Raw genomic sequence first — 17496 nt, 5'->3', positions numbered from 1 at the left:
TCTGAGGGAAAGCTTTGAGCGCTCCCCCTCGCGTCCTCTCTGCCTCTGCACGGTGGAGCAGTTCATTCTGAGGGTGTGCTGACCGTGGTGCACTGCCCTATCGGCCCCTGCTTCACGGTTGCACATGTTTTATGGCAGGCATGCAGCAGTGTTCACGCATGTGTCTTTCTAGCCTGGTTCTAGTGTGCCATCATGGTTGCCACGATCTTGCTGGCCCTGGATTTTCCGTGAACAGCAATGAAGGATCCTCCTTCAGGAAGCGTGACACAACCGGCACAGAAGAGGAAGTGAATTGCAATACCGTTAGAAGTTAAGCGGAACATTGTACGTGAGCATAAGAATGGTGTAAAAGTATGCAATTTGGTGCGCAAGTACGGTCCGACGAAACCGACAGTATTGACAATCATCCACAATGCGCTCAAGATTGAGAACGAAAGCGATGCCAGTGCTGCCCATGCAATGGACAACGGCCGAAAAAAGGGTTCGACACGGGGCCTACAGAGACGTAGAACAGGCGCTCTACCAGTGGTTCTTGAACGCTCGTGCAGCGAACCTGCCTATTCGTGGCCCGATTTTAGCGGAGAAGGTGAAGCACTTCACACACGTGCTGCCCAACATTGATTTCCAGCCTGGTGGTGGCTAGATTCAACGGTTCAAGTAGAGGCATGGAACTGTCTACAAGGCAGTCGAGGGCGAGGCAAGCGACGCGGAAGGTTGCGAAGCTCCTGCCGACTCAGCGATGACTGAACTTTGGTCCACAGTGAGCGGTATAGTGACGACAACGCATCGGGACTCAAGGAATTTTTACATGCCGATGATACAGTCGTAACACATGAAGAGCTGACCGACCAGGCTATCGTCGCAGTAGTCACTGGCACAGCGGACAGTGACAATAGCGACAACGACGATGAACCGGAACCTGTGCAGGTTGCATCTCACCAGGAGGCTTTGACAATGATAGACTCCCTGCGGGACTTTGTTTTTGCTAAGAACCTTCCACTGCACTATGTTCAGCAGTTGGATGACCTGCAGAAAGATGTCGGCCAGATTGCCGTGAAACAGACAACGCTTATGGATTATGGGTTTCTTCCTGCTACGAAAAAAAAAGTGTAAGCTACCTTGTCCTCATTATATGTATAATTTATGTTTTCTTCGGCCTAAAAATTATGGGTTAAAACAATATTTCCATGGCACTTCAATATTGTTATAAGTGGGTTTGGCTGTATTTGTAACAATCAGTCCAGAGGTGGCAACGAGGCTGGGTAATTAGGAATGAGGATAATGAGCAACAAGTAATAAGTAGGTTACCTTACAACAAGCATCTGTTCACACATGTTACAACAAAGTTTTACCAACGATCAACATACGTCAAACAATGAAGGCGGTAACTGCTATAAAATCTGGGCACAGTTGTTGGCACACGGCAAGCAGTCCCACCTAAACTCATTAACAGAAAGCAGCACAATGATGGTTACTTGGTTACTGTCTTTGCTATGTGAATTTTTATCATATAATATGGACCACACTGATCGCTGAGCACAGCTTGTTGCCGCAAGGCATGCGGTGCAACATACAACAAAGAGCATACAGGACATATGGGCATATAGGACATATGAGACTAGTGGAGTCAGTGATGAGATACACTGCTAAATATTATGCAGGTAACAGAGGACACGAGTGTACTACATGCAAGATATGTGATTTTAGAATGACCACGACCCTAAAACAACATAAGCAGTGTGATGTGCAAGTCAAGTTACATTCAATGTGTTACTCTAAATGGAGATGTTGACTCATGAAGGACAAATTAATGCACTACTATGTGGGAAGTGCATTTATTATGGACGACCAATCTGCCTTATCGTAAAATAAGGGCAAGGAAGTGAGGTGGACCAGCCATGACGGTCAGCAAAATCAATTTGCTCATGCGCAAAGTTCACATGCATAGTTTATTTTCATACCAGTCTTTATCAAGTAGTGAATGATTGGCATGCTCAAGAATAACAAGCACCATCCAATGAAGACAGCTTGAAAAGAACAGAAGCCACTCTTACACACCTACTACTGTTTGGTCTTGGGACCATCGCAGCCTCAACAACAACAATGGTTGACGACATAATTTTGTGTAACAGGGCTAGTAATGCTTTTGCGTTAGAAAAACATTCGCCTGTGCTTTACTCGGTGCCGCTATTGACTTCATTTATATAGATATGTAACATTTATATCTGAAAAAGAAAAAGCATTCTTCCAGATGGCAATTTCTCAAGAAATCCCTCCAATGACCATAGAGAAGCCCCAGTTCATTTTTGCAATGATCGCCGTTCTGGCTTTTGATGAACCTCCCAAGTCGAGCACCGTCCCACTATTTCAGAAATATTGTTCTCCGACTTTCCAATAAGGCTGAGTGAAGTTTGCTGTGTGGCCAACAAAGCTTGTTTAACTGTGGCAGACTAGTCCCTGCTATTGGTTTTAAACGTCAAGAGGCACAGCCCTTTAGTTTACGCCACAAAAAGCCAGAAGACCATTTTAGAATCATTTTCGATCGTAACTGTTGGCCATTAAGGAGTTAACTGGAGCACTAGACCCAATTCTAACGACACTCACTGGCACAAGTAGGGCATCAAAGCTGCCCATTGCTCATGGTACTCTTGTTACAGAGAGAGGGGACAGGTGACAAAGACACCGCATAAGCAGGCAATATGCAGGGAGCTCACACACAAGAGAAAAACAGCTACAATGGACAGGATAACCAACTCGCAACGTGCAATGACAACGATCTGATGCTCCTGCATGCTCCACAGAACAGGTGCAATCCAAGCGGTTCTCAACCCCTCTCAAGAGAGAACAGCCGCACTCACACTCACAATGTACTCACACTCAGGCTTAAGAAATATGCACGCAAAAGGCAAACGCCCACAAATATCGAGCAATGGCGGAGTTGGGGATAGTTAGCGTTTGTATTAGGAACTCAGTAGCACTACTGTCACAGTCGTGGTGAGACCAGCTTGCCAAGGCACCATTGCTACCACACCACCAACCGACATGCACCATTCGATTCGGCCGTCAATCACACTCACATACTCCACTGAACAACAGGAACCTCCTATACAGTCAGCTAAGGTTCTGGAAGCCTGCCACTTAATCTTTTTTTCATTTTGTCAAAAGCTAGCTAGGCTTTAGAAAAGACGCACTCTAAATTTGAGCCTGTTTAAAGGGCAACTCCGGAGGTTTTTTGAGGTTCTCCTCTCCATCCTGATGCATTCTACAAAATTCAGGCACCGTACGATAATCCGTTCACGCGCAACACGGCTTTAAAATATGCCGTTTCCATGACTTAAGTTGAGAGTATTTTTGCGGGCAACACCGAGTTTCTGACGTCACAAACGGTATACCGGCGTTACAGTACCACTTCCCGCGTGGTTATGAAATTGTGAAGCTTATCTTGAACTACCTCAGACATTTTATGCAATTCGTCATGATTTCCATACTTTATTTTTACCATTCAATGCACGTACGAGTGTTTTTCTTATACTGAGTGTGACTTCACCATTTCGTCAACTGGGACGTCGTTGCTGGCCGTGAAAGCAGTTTCGGTTTCAATTTGCTGTTTTTCTTTTTTAAAAATACTACTGATTGGAATTTCGAAACACGTTTTTTTTTTGTTGGAGTCAGGAGATGCCGAGGAATGTAATTCAATTAAAAACGCAAAATGATGAAACAACCATCGGAGTTGCTTTTTAAGTCTAAACTAATACTATAGTAGTGTCCCTGAAGGACACAGGGCAGCAAAATGGCATTACTTCTGCTCCCAATCCAATATCTTAGCTAGGAAAGGCCAAAAACATCTTGGAATCAGATAGCAAAAAACTTAAAATATACCTTTCCCTCATAAATGAAAACATGCACCAAGGGTTCCATTTTGTTAAGGGCATCCATTTCTCGCAAACAATGCCAGCAGAGAAAATCCTTTCTTGGGTGCCAATGATTACAGGCCGTACACTGCATCCACGGTGTTAGATAACCAATGCATTATTAGCTGCAAACTCTTGATGGCACGAACACGGTCAAAAATATTCCAGAGTCCTCGGGCAACACAAGCACCTTGAAAGATTTATGCTATAGTATACATACTGCACCTTGTCACCCACTAAGAATTAGTCCAACATTTCTTAATCGCAGCTCCCAAGTGGTATAGATACTTACTAACTAACTAGCACAGGCTGCTATTCAGCACTAGTCTGACCTGCGCAAGCAAGCACATCGAAGAAAACCCAACACGAGGTAAAAAAAATAAAAAAATTGATGACTACTCTTCACTGTCAGCAGCAACCCAGCCCGCTTCCTGTCCAGTGCAGGCCTCTTTCACCCAACCTCAACTTTCGTATTTTCACCATTTTCAACTTCCTGGTCTCATCTGCCCATACATTTATCTTTTCTTAGACCGCTGCGTGCTCTGCACATATACATTCTATTCTTCATCTTAGTTCCAGATAGGATATCGTTTATTTCCATTTGTTCCCCAACCCACTTTTGCTATCTCTCCCAACGTTAGCCCTATCGTTTTTACCAGCTATCACTTGTGCCGGAAGTGAAACAAACTAACAAACTCATTTCTGACTGTTCTTTTTCCTTTTTTCCTTGTGCTCGTGCCATCAAAACAAACGTCAGGTGAGCCCCACGGCAACATCAAGCACACCACAGGCCACGATGCCTGTTGGCTGGGCAGGCAGTCACCGGCTCATAGATGCCCGAACTGCGAAGGTGGTCGTCTAGCCTGCGCAGAGCTCTGCGCCGTTCCTGGACCTCCTCGATGCTGCCTTGCAACTCCTTGAGCTCGAGCTGAGAGAGGTACGCTCAGGTTGTTCCTCCCCTCTGGCACTTCACTTTGCGGTACATTCACTCACTCGTAAGACAGACAAAACCTCCCCCTTCCCCCAAGTAACAAAGGTGCAATGGGCGCTCTCGTCTCAGAACTCACAAGACGCACACATCTGTGCAAAGTAAAATTAGAACTTCCAGATGTGGCACATCTCACTGTCTTTCGACAAAAAAAATATGCCACTAAAAAGGAAGAGGACGTGATCTTGCAAAAATCTATAGGCCTACGAGCTATATTACAATACAGCATGTATGATGTACATTTTTTGTCAGAAGTTCTAAGGCCAAGGGGTTCGCTTCTGAGCCGCACCATGCAGCTCACGACGCATCCCTAGTGTTGCACATCTCCCGTAAGTAACAAGGTTTTTGGTCCCTGCCCGTCAAGTCCGTAGGAATTCTCCAGATGCTGTAGGAGCCCCTCTGCAGAGCTTACAAGCAAAGCCCTTTGATAACTGACAACGAGGAGTTGGGCGTACAGCACTAAGTGGGCATACAAAAACGTGTGCGAACAGAATTGACAAATCCTAGCATACTGTCCTATGTAACAAATGTGATTCACCAACACAATGGTAGGGACCTCCCATGAGTAATGGAGGTAGACGAGAGCACCTAACTCGGCAGCCTCAGCAGGACAAACAGTGCAATGCAACGCTAATTTTTGGATTCACATCAGAGAGAAAGGCCCCCCTGTTTCTCTGAGACCTGCAAGCAATGGAACTTTACAAGAACTGTAGCGTCCTCCTTGCTCCTACTACAACACATCCCATGACATGTCCGATGCATTTACTCACGCACCATGGATTGATGCTACTTTACAACAGCAAGAGATAAAATGTGACCCACCGTGGTGAGGCGCTCCAGTGCTGCGAATCTCTCCTCCTGGGCGGCGGCCGACTTCTCGAAGGCCTCGTGCCGCTTGAGGAGCTGCTCCACCTCGTCGATGGTGTGGCCCAGCTCTTGGCTGAGCAAGTAGGGTTCCTGCGCGAGTAGCCAGTGCTCGGCAACCGACGCGTCCCGCGCAAACTGGTACACCTCCAGGATGAGCTGGAGGTGCTCCCAACGTTCGTCCCATCGGGCCCCCAGGGCAGCCCGCTGCGTACTAAGGGCCAGAAGTTTCTCCTTGATCTCGCCCGAGGCGTAGTGGTTGCGCGCCAGCAGGTCGCGGCCCAGTGCCAGGCACGCGGCCAAGTTGTCCTCACGCGCGTCCACCTCGGCCTTGAGGCTCTGGTGGTTGTTCATGAGCAGCTCGACGCCGGAGACGTCGCGCGGCTTCTCCGAGCTGTTCATCTGCCGTACCACCTCCTCCATCCAGAGCAGCAGGTCGCGCACCATGCTCAGGAAGCGGAAGAGGTCGCCCGTGTCTGCTAGCCGCGCCCGCCGACTCTCGCAGGAGCCAAGCAGCCGCTGCCAGGCAGCGACCACCTCCGCCTCGCGCGTCTGCGCGAGGACAATTGCTGTTCAAGCTCTGCAAATCAAGCCAGCTGCGAAGCATGCTCACCTATCTGTGGAGGCAGTCTTGCTTTCTTTTTTATTTTTATGCAACACACTGCACTGTACGTTTCAATGAACGACGGCGATCACAATAACAAAAATGCTTTTACAGGAAGCAACCGATGCACCGGACAGTAAGCATTCATCTTGAAAATGCAGAAAATTCTAACAACATAAACGTGACACATTGTCTCTACCTACTTTGTCATAGTCCACCCTTGTTAAGTTTAGTTTAGTTTATGGGGTTTATCGTCCCAAAGAGACTCTGACCATGAGAGACAGCACAGTGGAGGCATACAAAATTAAATGTATTATCTGAAAACCTTATTCTCCAAAACAGGCCCTGAAAGGTCGCAAATGAAGCGTGCTTGGCGCACACAACTTACTTCCATTACCGTGCTTTGAATAACCTGCTATTTTGAGCTTGGACTTTGCGTTTCTCAATGCCCAGAGGAAAGCTTTTCTAAAACTCGTAAAAACAACTCACAGTTCCATCACTTAGCTTCACACCTGCGACAAAGATGCAAAGAACGCCCCAAACTCGGCACCCTGCCAACTACAATAGAAAAATTCCCCGGTAATAAAAGAGGGAATGTCCCAGGCAAATCAGGAGGGTTGGCAGGTGTGAAGACACATGACTGAGAACACACACACACAAGAAAAAACGAATCTCTGTGAAAACAAAAGAAATGCAAGTTTTCAGTAATTTCTTTCCACTGCCACTAAGCGGCCTCGCTGTCTTAGCGCTAAATGTGAAGGACTTCTAAAGAGCCTCGTTCATAACGCGATTCCCCTGTGGCCCATCTAGAGCTGTCCGCGTCCGTACCTGGATTTCACGCGCCTTGTCCCCAGCATAGGCGGCTCCCAGCTGTGATGCTTGTGACCGAATGCCCTCCACTGCGGAGCCAAGGGTCTGCAGGTCATTTTCAAAGTTGGCCTGCTTGCGCTGGAGGTTAGACACACTGACAGCGTCACGACCAAGTTCTTCCGACATGCCGTTCTGCTTCTCCTGCGTGGATAAAAAGCATCAAGCTTGAACACATCTAAAACCAGGCCACACTGAGCACAACTTCACTGTATCCTTTGAAATTTCGGACAAAGAGCGCCATTATTTGAAGCGCTTTATCTTCAAGGTAAAACCTCAATTCGCAATCCAGAGCACTGCACAGAGTCCAAGAAAAAACCAAATATGTCACAGTACTGTGAAGTAAAAATGAACGACTGAAGCAAAAGATGTGCTCAGAGCCACATAGGACAAGGACAGGCGATTTGCTGAAGAGTGAATTGGTCCGAAAGGATTGCTGGAACTTGCGATATGATTTTACAGCGTCCACTGAAACAAGGTTTTTTGAAACAAGCTCTAAACTGGCAATGAGAATCCATTACTATCAAACTTTCTAAACTTTAAATGCCACGGGACAGGTCACCATAGCAAAACCTATTTCGAGTTCCCAGGTAGGCAGTGTTCTCTGAAATTAACACAAAGTTGGAGTTGTAAGCAAAGCAAAAGGTCTAAGAAAGACTGCCCAAATGTGAGTGGAAGGAAAACAGCACAAACTACAGCAGCTTTATAGAGCTGCAGATAGTCACATTGCTGCTTCCTGTGGAACCTTTAAAAAAAAAAAAAATGCTTTTCTTCAATTGCCGATCTTGTATATCAGATTAACTAGGACTACTGTTTCATTTTGAGAACCATATTCTTTTCATTTACTTTTACTTGTGGGCGCACATCAAATTTGAATGCACTGCGCTGTTGGCGTAGGAAATCGAATCGGAGAGTGTGAAATGGTTACTAAATGTTTCCTAGACGTTTTCTAGATGCTTTATGGACAGTTTCTGGAGGTTTCTCCGTGCGACAGGTACTAACCAAGATGCGCTGATAAACGTCTCGGCAGTCGTGGAAGAATCGGTGAAGGTCCCACGACGCTGCCAGCACTTGCGCTCGGGTGTCCATCAGTTCGAGCAGGTCGGCCCAGGCCTCCTGCAGGGCGTCCTTCCATTGGGCCGCCTGGGCCGCATCTGGTCCCGTCATCAAGGCCTCCGCCTGGGCGCTGGCCTTCTGCACACGCTCCTCTCCCACCGACCGGGTCTCGTCTCGGAAGGCGTTGAAACGCTCGCGCAACAGTGTCACATGCTCATAGTCCTGGCCCAGTTCCTGCGAACTGGCCACCACCTCCCTCTCAGCTATCCACTGCATGAGGTCGTCGACCTCCCGGCTGAGTGCAAACAGTCGCAGTGCTTCCTCGAGCTTCTGCCGCCGCTCCAGGGCCAGGTCACGCAGGCCCGCATACAGCTTGTCCACTTGAGACTGCCGCACAGCAATCTGGTCACTGCAGTGAAGGTGCCAAGTTTCATTCCCCCAGAGCCATGGAAAACGTGCCATTCTGGCCTGCTTTTTAAAGCTCACAGCCAGAATTAAAAAAACACCGAATACCTTTACTTGACTCAGATGTAGTCTTTTAGAGAAATTTTGGTCTGGAGTACTGGTTCACTCCCTGCTTATGCATATCTAAATGCCCTTTGGACTGCAGTGGCCTTGCGAGTGTCATACATGCTACAGTTCAATAATAATGAATAGTTCAAATGCAGAATGCTAATGTACACCTAAAACAAGCAGTTAGCCGAGCTTTCAAGCCTGAGAGCGAACTGACCTTACTTTTACCGAATACGTAGTCCGAAATTTATTATCGAGTCATCATCAAGAGATACAATAAGAAACAACTGCTCGGATAAATGCTTTCAAGCTAAAAAAAAAAAAAAAAAAAGAAAGAGAGAGAGAGAGAAGAAAAGAAAAGGAAGCCACCACTCTACGTAGTCCTGCAGCCTTATTAAAACTGAGGTCTGCATTGTGTCCAAACCCTTGCCACAGCCAATTTAGCGGATAGTGTAATTAAATAAAATAATAAAATCTTCCTGCCATTCTAGCCCTGTGATCACAACTTGTAGCCTTTCTACTGAGTTGGCAAACCAGACCTCCTCACCTATCAGGATGCCCTTCTTGGACCAGGCGCCGAGATGTGTCTCCCAGCTGCCTCACAGTCTCAGCATAGTCGTCCACGGCAGCCTCCAGGTTCTGGTGTTTCTTGCGCAATTTCTGGGCCGATGCCTCGTCCCGGCCGCGGTCTTCCACCATCATGTACAGCTCCTGCTCACTCATCCAGGCCTCCGCCTCACTGGCATCGAAGTAGTATTGATGTGCCTTCTCCGAGATGAGCAAGTCCTCGCGGCGTGCGTCAAGGGCCCGACGCAGTTCCGCCCACAACTCCTCCAGTTCCTTCGCGAGTCGCTCAAATTCAGGCCCATCTGCATGGCCCTCAGCTGCCAGGCGACGGCCGTCTTCGCAGATTGTCGCCACCCGAGGCTCGTGGTGGTCCACCTCATGTCGAAGTGACTGCTCCTTCTTGCGGAGCATCTGCACCCCGAACAGGGACGAGCCACGGTCGGGAGACTTGACGAGGGGCATCTTCTCGGCCACCCACAGCTTCTCATCCTCGACGTCGCGCCGAAACTGGTAGGCTTCTTTCTTCTTGAGCAGCTCGCGGCGACGCTGCTCGAGGGGCGCTTGCAACCTCTCGAAACGTTGCTCAACAACAGCCCGTCGAGCGATGAGGTCTTCGGCACGATTTGGGTCCAGCTTTTCTAAGTAGTGCGCCTGTCCCTGGAGGGCATCCACTTGCTTCGCCTTCTGCGCCATCTGGTTCTCCACGTCCCGTTGTCGCTGCAGGATCGTTGTCACCGAGGCCAAGTCCTGGCCCGTTTCCGAGACTAGCACCTGCGACTCGAGTTCGTCGATCCAGGAGTCGATGTCGTCACATGTTTGCTCGTACAGGACGTGGCGGTTGTCGTCGAACAGGCGCTGTCCTTTGGCCTGCGTCGTGTCCTCCAGGTTGGTGAACTGCTGCTCCAGCTCCTGGAGCTTGGGCTCGACGAGCGGAGCCATCTCGGGCTTCTCAGCCACAAGGGCGCGGCCTGCCTGCTGGGCGCGTTCCAGCCGCTCCTTGTTGGCCTGCACCTCGGCCTCGAAAGCCTGGTGCCGTGTCCACTTGGAATGCACGGTCTTGGCGCTGCGATAGGTCTCGTCCTGGGCCACGATCATCTTCTCCTGAATCCATTCGGTGAGCTGGTCGCAGTCCTGGAGGAACTGGTGCAATGCGAGCTGGTCGGCCAGTCGGGCCATCTGCTCACTGGCCAGCTTCCGGTTGGCGTCCCTCCTGCAATGTCCCGTAGTACACTCATCAGCACTCCCGAAGAGTTTCGAAGGGGTGTCAGCTTGAATTAAAAGATAAAGCCAGTACAAGCAAAGCAAGAGAAGGCACCGATATAACCTCCACCATTGAGCAGCCCAATCTCCTCCTGTCTGCTCCTGGATTCCAGAGCGGATTTCAAGAAGCGTCTACCACTGTACCTTGCAAAAATCACCCACCTCTCGAGGATGGAGTCAGCCTTCTTGCGGATCTTGTCGGAAGCCATATGACCCTCGCTGCAGAGCCGCTGGGCGTGCTGCACCACTGCGTTGATCTTCTCGTCGTTAGCCTCCATGGTGGTGAGGAAAGCCTCGTGACGCTTGATCAGGTCCTCCACCTGCTCCAGACTTGTCTGCACAGAAACGGCGACACAGCCTCAGGCCCCTACTTCGGCAAGTAGTGACAAACGCAACGAGGCTTTACTGTACGAGTCTTTGCTTGAAATACATCATTGAAAAGCTGAAAATCTTCTGTTCAGCCTCACAATGTTAACGACCTCGTTTTTCCCTTTCAGAAACATTGCCTGAATTGCTGAAAATGGCAGAAGTAACATAGTCCGAGCAATGCAAGAATGCTATGCAAGGACGGGAGGGAGGGACGGAAGGAGCCATGTATGTTTTTATTATTTATTTATTTACTAATTGATTGATTTAATGATTTCGCTGGTTGATTTACAGATTTACTGATTGATTATTTGATTTACTGATTGATTGAAAATGGCCACGGAATGGCCACTTACGGGCTGCTCGTCCTTGGCGAGCTGGTGTTCCTGGCGGCTGAGCAGCACCTCGGCCTGCTTGGCGTCCCGCTGGAACAGCTGCAGGTTGAGGGACTGCGAGAGCAGCGCCTGCCGGTTCTCCCACATCTGCCGCAGCTCGGCCCAGCCATCACGCAGGGCCCGCAGCCGCTCGCGCAGGAACATGAACTGGGGGTCCTCGTCGGCGGCGTCCGACGTGATGCGCTCGCCGTACTCCATCATTTTGGTGTAATCGTCCGTGTAGTTGTCCACCTCCTGCCGGATGAGGCGGTGCTGCTCGAGCAGCCGCTCCGCCTCCTGCAGCGTGGTTGGCTCATCCTCCGACGCAATCTCCGTCTGCGTCCGGGTCAGCCACGCCTGCACGGCAACACCCAACACGATTACCCTCCTTAACTAAGCACTCCTGTGTAACCGCACTCGTGAAACAAAAACAGAAACAAAACAAAAAGGAGAAATCGATCAGGCACCTGCAGTCTCTCGTATGCAACCTTTACTTGCTGTCTTGAGCATACATTGGAACATTCGCACACTGCATGTTCTCATTCCATGTCACCACACTTGGATGTGCAATTATGCAGAGCATTCCGTATTTATCTGTTCGAATCGTAAAAAACTATCATCTGCAAACTACTGGACTATTCAATAGTCTCAAACGCTAACCACAAGTTAACTTCTGATGGTCTATGCTTTTTGATAAGTAATGTAATATCTACACTTGCTTGAATCCTCTAGAATTGATGAAAAGTCTTAGTTAAGAGCAGCAGAACGTTTCGTCAAAACAAGCCAAGCAGCTGATTGGTCAGGCTGCGCCATCTGGCGAACTGCAAGGCAACCAATATTCTGATTAAGGAGAGGTGAACCTAGCAGTTTGCCAGATGGCGCAGCCTGCCAAATCGGCTGATCCGCTCGCTACGACGAAAAGTTCTACTGCTGACGACGGCAATTTTTGACTATTCCAGAAAATGCAGGCAGATTAAGACGTAAAATCGCTTGTCGAAAAACGTAGATTATCACAAGTTCCATTGTGCTCGGTGATTGAAACCAAATAATCCAGTACAGTTGAATCCCGCCACAACGGATACCGCCACAACGAAATTTCCGCGACAACGAATAATTTTTTATTCCCCGCGAGTATCCTATAAGAATTAATGGCCTAAATTTCTCTGCACAACGAACCATTTTTGCAGAGCGTTTCCACTTCAACGAAATTTTCGCGTTCAAAATCGAAACCGAAACTAGTTTTATTGGCGAGAAGTCCAAGTCAAATCCAAAGCCACATTAAGCATGAAATCATGTGATTGCAGTTCCGCCATTTTGGCTTTGTGTCGTGGTCGCGTTGTTCACTCGCTGCCTTTCTCTTCGACAACGACGAGTTTTCATCCGCAGGACACGATGGCAACGCAAGTGAAAAAACGCAAAACTCTTTCCCTTGAGCAAAAAGCTCAAATAATCGCCCAAGCAGAAAGCGGAAGGAAGAAAGCGGCAATTGCTGAAGACTTCGGAATTCCTGCAAGTTCGCTGTCAACGATTCTAGGCAATAAGGACAGCGTGAGAATGGCACTTGCTTCAGGCACATCCTCGAAGCACAAAAAGGTGACGCGGCCCCTCCATGAAGAGTTGGACAAAGCAGTGCATGCGTGGTTTGTGGAAGCACGAGCCAGCAACGTCCCCCTGTCCGGAAGCATCGTCCAGCAGAAAGCCTTGAACTATGCATGCCTACTTGGCATTGATGATTTTAAAGCCAGCATTGGCTGGCTAAACCGTTTCAAGGCCCGCCATAACATCGTTGGAAAAGTGTTGTGCGGCAAGTCAATGTCAGCAGACGTGGACGGAGCAGCTGCTTGGAAGGCGAGTAACATGGCCGGAATTTTAAGCAACTTCGCGCCTGCAGACATTTACAACGCTGACGAGACCGGGCTATTCTACGAGATGTTGCCGGCTAGGACGCTCGACTTCAAGGGGCAGCGCTGTCACGGCGGCAAACACAGCAAAAAACGCATCACAGTGCTGCTTTGCACAAACATGGATGGCTCGGACAAGCGTCCGCCGTTAGTCATAGGCAAAAGTGCCAAGCCGCGCTGTTTTAAGGGAACTCGTGGCCTACCTGTGCAGTACAAGGCGAACAACAAGTCATGGATGACCCGCGCTATTTTCACCGAGTGGATGATGGCATTCGACCGCGACATGAAGCGGCAGGGCCGTAAAGTTTGCTTGCTTTTGGACAATTGTTCAGCGCATCACTCCGACGAAGTCAAGCTCACTAACACGGAGCTGAGGTTTTTCCCTCCCAATTGCACGTCTGTCTTACAGCCTCTCGATCAGGGCGTGATTCTTAGCCTGAAGCGCGCTTACCGCGGGAGGTTAATTCAGCGGCTGCTTTTTAACACTGAAACCGGCCGAGACACGAAGGTGGACTTGTACGTGACACTGCAGATTATGTCTGCTGCCTGGAGCACACTGGGGCGCTCAGTAATTGTGAACTGTTTCAGGCACGCCGGATTTGCCGAAGGTCGACCCGTACACTCTGCTGGCCTAGCACCAGGCGTTACAGACGACGACGAAGAGGCGTCACCGGCTCCAGGGATCGCGGCCGCCTGGAAAACGCTGGGAGAAATAGGAACCGTGCCGCCTAATCTCGAGCTCGACGAATACATCGGCGCTGACGCTTGTGTTGTTGTTCACGAAGATGTGAGTGATGAGCAGATCATAAAAGCTGCCCGGAATGATAAGGACTCTTCCGATGAAGAAGACGACGACGTACAGGAAGCGCCGGCTGCGGCAACCGCCGTACAGGTGATGGACGCTTTTGATGTCATCAGGAATTTCGTTGCTGTCCGAGACGACGATGTTGCAATGGGTTTGCTGACCGAGTGCGAAAATCGCGTGACGGCATTGCTCGCCGTGAAGCGTAAGCAAACCAAGCTTACAGATTTTTGGCATTAAACGCCTTTGCTGCTGCTTGGGCAATTCTTTCTGCGTTTCACGTCAAATTTTTGCGATAACGAAGTTCCGCGAGAACGAATTTTTTTTCGTGCACCGTGAATTTCGTTATAGCGGGATTCAACTGTAGTTTGTATGGGAGAGTTTATCACAACCCTGTACAGTGAAAGCTCGTTAATTCACAACTCGTTAATTCGAAATAGTCATCGTGGTCCGGTCCGCAGTGCATAGAAGTCTATGCGCGTAACAGCTCGTTAATTCACTCAAAAATTGGCGCCGCCACCCATAATTCGAACTGCGCGCCGCCAAGCGGCGCTGTTAAAAACCATCGTTGGAAGCTTTCACTGCAGAACGATAGATGGCACAACCATCGGGGCGCCGCTAGGGTGCTGGAACAAGTACTAAACAGTCTTTCCTGCCGCGACTCCTTCGAGGAATGACGTTTTAGTGTTATCGACCACGGTTTTGTGTTGCATTTCGTGAGCCCTCGTTTTGCACGCCGCTTGTTGTGAGCTTGTGTCCGCGAGATGTGTTCGCGTGGGAAATACTGTGCCAAGACGGTGAAGGAGAAAGTGGCTATTTTACGCGAGGTGGATGAACGGAAGGCCAGCAAAGTGGAAATCGCGAAAAAGCACGGGATTCCACCAAGCACGTTGTCGACGTACGTCCGAAATAGGAAGGCCATCGAGGATGCCTATGAAGCCGAAGATTTCGCCAGCAACAGAAAAAGGCTTCGGTTAGCCAAGTATCCGGAAATTGAGACCGCTGTGATCACGTGGGTGAAAGAAATGAGAAGCGCTGACATTCCACTGAGCGGCCCAATTATCATGGCGAAGGCGGCCGATTTCGCCCTGCGCTTGAATGTGGAAGATTTTGTCGCCTCCGAAGGATGGTTTCACCGCTTTAGAGACAGACATAATCTTTTCTTCCGGGTGTTGTCTGGAGAAGCCAAAGAAGTGGATGCAGAAACTTGTGCCACGTGGCGAAGCGGTGCTCTGCAGCAGTACTTAGAAAGCTACTCGGCACATGATATATTCAATGCTGATGAGACGGCTTTGTTTTATAAGCTCCAGCCCGACAGAACAGTAACATTTAAAGGGGACAGCTGCGCTGGCGGCAAGCGAAGCAAAGAGCGGATTACTGTTCTGGTCGCCGCTAATATGACCGGGACGGAGAAGGTCCCTCTTTTTGTTGTCGGCAAGGCACATAAGCCTAGATGTTTCAAGAACATTAGGACGCTGCCGACGGAATACTCCGCCAACAGCAAGGCGTGGATGACGGGCGAATTGTTTAAAAAATGGCTCTTGAAATTCGATCGGAGGATGGAGCTAGGGAAGCGTCAAGTTCTCCTCATTGTGGATAACTGCTCGGCACACAAAGTCGACGCCGAGCTGAAAGCCACAAGGCTCGTCTTTTTGCCCGCCAACACGACTGCGGCCTTGCAGCCGATGGATCAGGGGGTGATCAGAAACATCAAATGTTTCTATAGGCGCCACATGATCGAGCGCATGACTTTGTGCACTGGAAACCAGAAGACCAGCACCATCACATTGCTCACAGCAATGCACATGTTGGTGCGTGCATGGGAGCAGGTCACGCCGTCCACAATTGCAAACTGCTTCCACCACTGTGGCTTTGCTGCCGGAAGTATGAAAGAAAGTGGCGACGATGGGAGTCCGGAGCCTCTGCCTGCGGCTGTGCGTGCTGTGCTGCAGGACGTCAGTTTTGATGATTACGTTGGAGTAGACAGCGATGCAGCAGTGTGCGGTGCCCTAAGTGATGAGGACATTGTCGCTGAAATTGTTGGGGAGCAGTCTGTCCCAGAAGAGGCAGAAGACGAGGACGACGACGAGGACGACGACGAGGAGCAATAGCCCGTGCGTCCATCCGCGGCAGAAGTTATGGGAGCGCTGAATGTCGCGCGCCTTTTCTTCAGCTTTGAAGAGGGGGAAGAAGACTGCCTGCGTCGCATTCGCATGCTAGAAGACCGAGTGAGTACGGTAGCCCTCAGAGAGAAGAAGAAGAAGATGATAACAGACTTTTTTGCTAAATAAATGTTTTTCGTGCCCTCCGGGCATCAAACGCCTTCATTTTTGCTCACTTTCATTAGTTCGAATTTTGGTTAATTCGAACTGGCCTGGCGGCCCCGTGGAATTTGAATTAACGAGCTTTTACTGTATACACTTTGTGGAAAAACTGACACTGCACTCCGACCATGATATACTAGTGCAACAGCCAGCATATTTATTTATTTTTTTTTTTTTTTGCACAAAGGCAGCTATAACGAAAGACCAATATTCACAAAGTTTTTTCACCCTTTCCTACTAATTCTTTTTCACCAAGTTATGTGAAGAAGCTCAGACATCTGCACAGTGCACGGCCACTTACCAATGCATATTCTTTGCTAGAAGCTTCACCAGTCAGTATGCGGACAGCAAACTCATAATAAGTAGCTAGCAGCTGACTGGACATTACTTTCAAGACAAGTCTACGGGAGCCCGACTAAGTTATAAAAAAAAAAAAAAAACCTCGTTTCCCAAACGCCTCGCTCTGACGCTCTGAGCATGTTTCCTCCAGGTATGTAAGAGCTATGTTTCACTTCAATGAGGTCGGAAAACAGTGTCACAGTCCTACCTGGAAGTGGTCGAGGTCGCGCAGGAATCGGTGCAGGTCGCCGGCTTCTTCCAGCTTGGCATCGCGCTCCTTGAGCAGCTGCGTCAGCTGCTCCCACACCGCCTTGATCTGAAGGATGCGCTCCTGGATGGCCTCGGCCTCCTGAGAGTAACACAACAAGATATCAACGACCATGCAGCATCAGCGATGAGGTATCAGCTGCCACAAGAGGTTAGGAACGAAGTCCAGATAAAGTCAATGCCTTACAGAACAGATGCCTTGCGCCATTTCAACAAGTGCATTTAAATTATATTTCTAAATCTTTCTAGTGAGGCGTGAGGAAAAAAGTTCACGTGCTTTCAGCTAGAAATACAAGAGGCAGAACAGTTCGATCATCGAGTGCATGTGCAGAGTTAGAGACAAGCTACAAGGAGAAAATGGCGGCCTGCTCACCTCTGGGTGTTCCTGTTTGATCCGCTCCGCCTCCTTGTCCAAAGCATCCAGCTGCAAAGCAGTTTCTTCTTAGCACAGGAATGCAAAACAGGCTTAATGCACAGCAAAAGGAGAAGGAAC

General features: G+C 49.1%; 1 protein-coding gene across 4 annotated transcripts in view; it reads right to left on the bottom strand.

Moving 5' to 3' along the window:
* beta-Spec (spectrin beta chain) overlaps positions 1-17496 on the bottom strand; it is a 41779-nt gene that overhangs the window by 11244 nt on the left and 13039 nt on the right. For all 4 annotated transcript variants that reach the window (XM_084582505.1, XM_084582504.1, XM_084582506.1 and 1 more), the window contains exons 10-17: positions 17377-17427; positions 16945-17085; positions 11353-11727; positions 10793-10965; positions 9351-10580; positions 8237-8699; positions 7196-7378; positions 5722-6315 (exon numbers count right to left, since the gene is read on the bottom strand). In XM_084582505.1, the coding sequence (XP_084438631.1) occupies positions 5722-6315; positions 7196-7378; positions 8237-8699; positions 9351-10580; positions 10793-10965; positions 11353-11727; positions 16945-17085; positions 17377-17427 (3210 nt within the window). The remainder of the gene's footprint in view (positions 1-5721; positions 6316-7195; positions 7379-8236; positions 8700-9350; positions 10581-10792; positions 10966-11352; positions 11728-16944; positions 17086-17376; positions 17428-17496) is intronic.

This window comes from Amblyomma maculatum, chromosome 10 (assembly GCF_055883805.1).
Source record: "Amblyomma maculatum isolate TAMU_Amacu chromosome 10, ASM5588380v1, whole genome shotgun sequence".
Classification (NCBI taxonomy): Eukaryota; Metazoa; Arthropoda; class Arachnida; order Ixodida; family Ixodidae; genus Amblyomma; species Amblyomma maculatum.
Note: the sequence above shows the minus strand (reverse complement) of the source record. Positions and strands in the feature narration are given on the sequence as shown.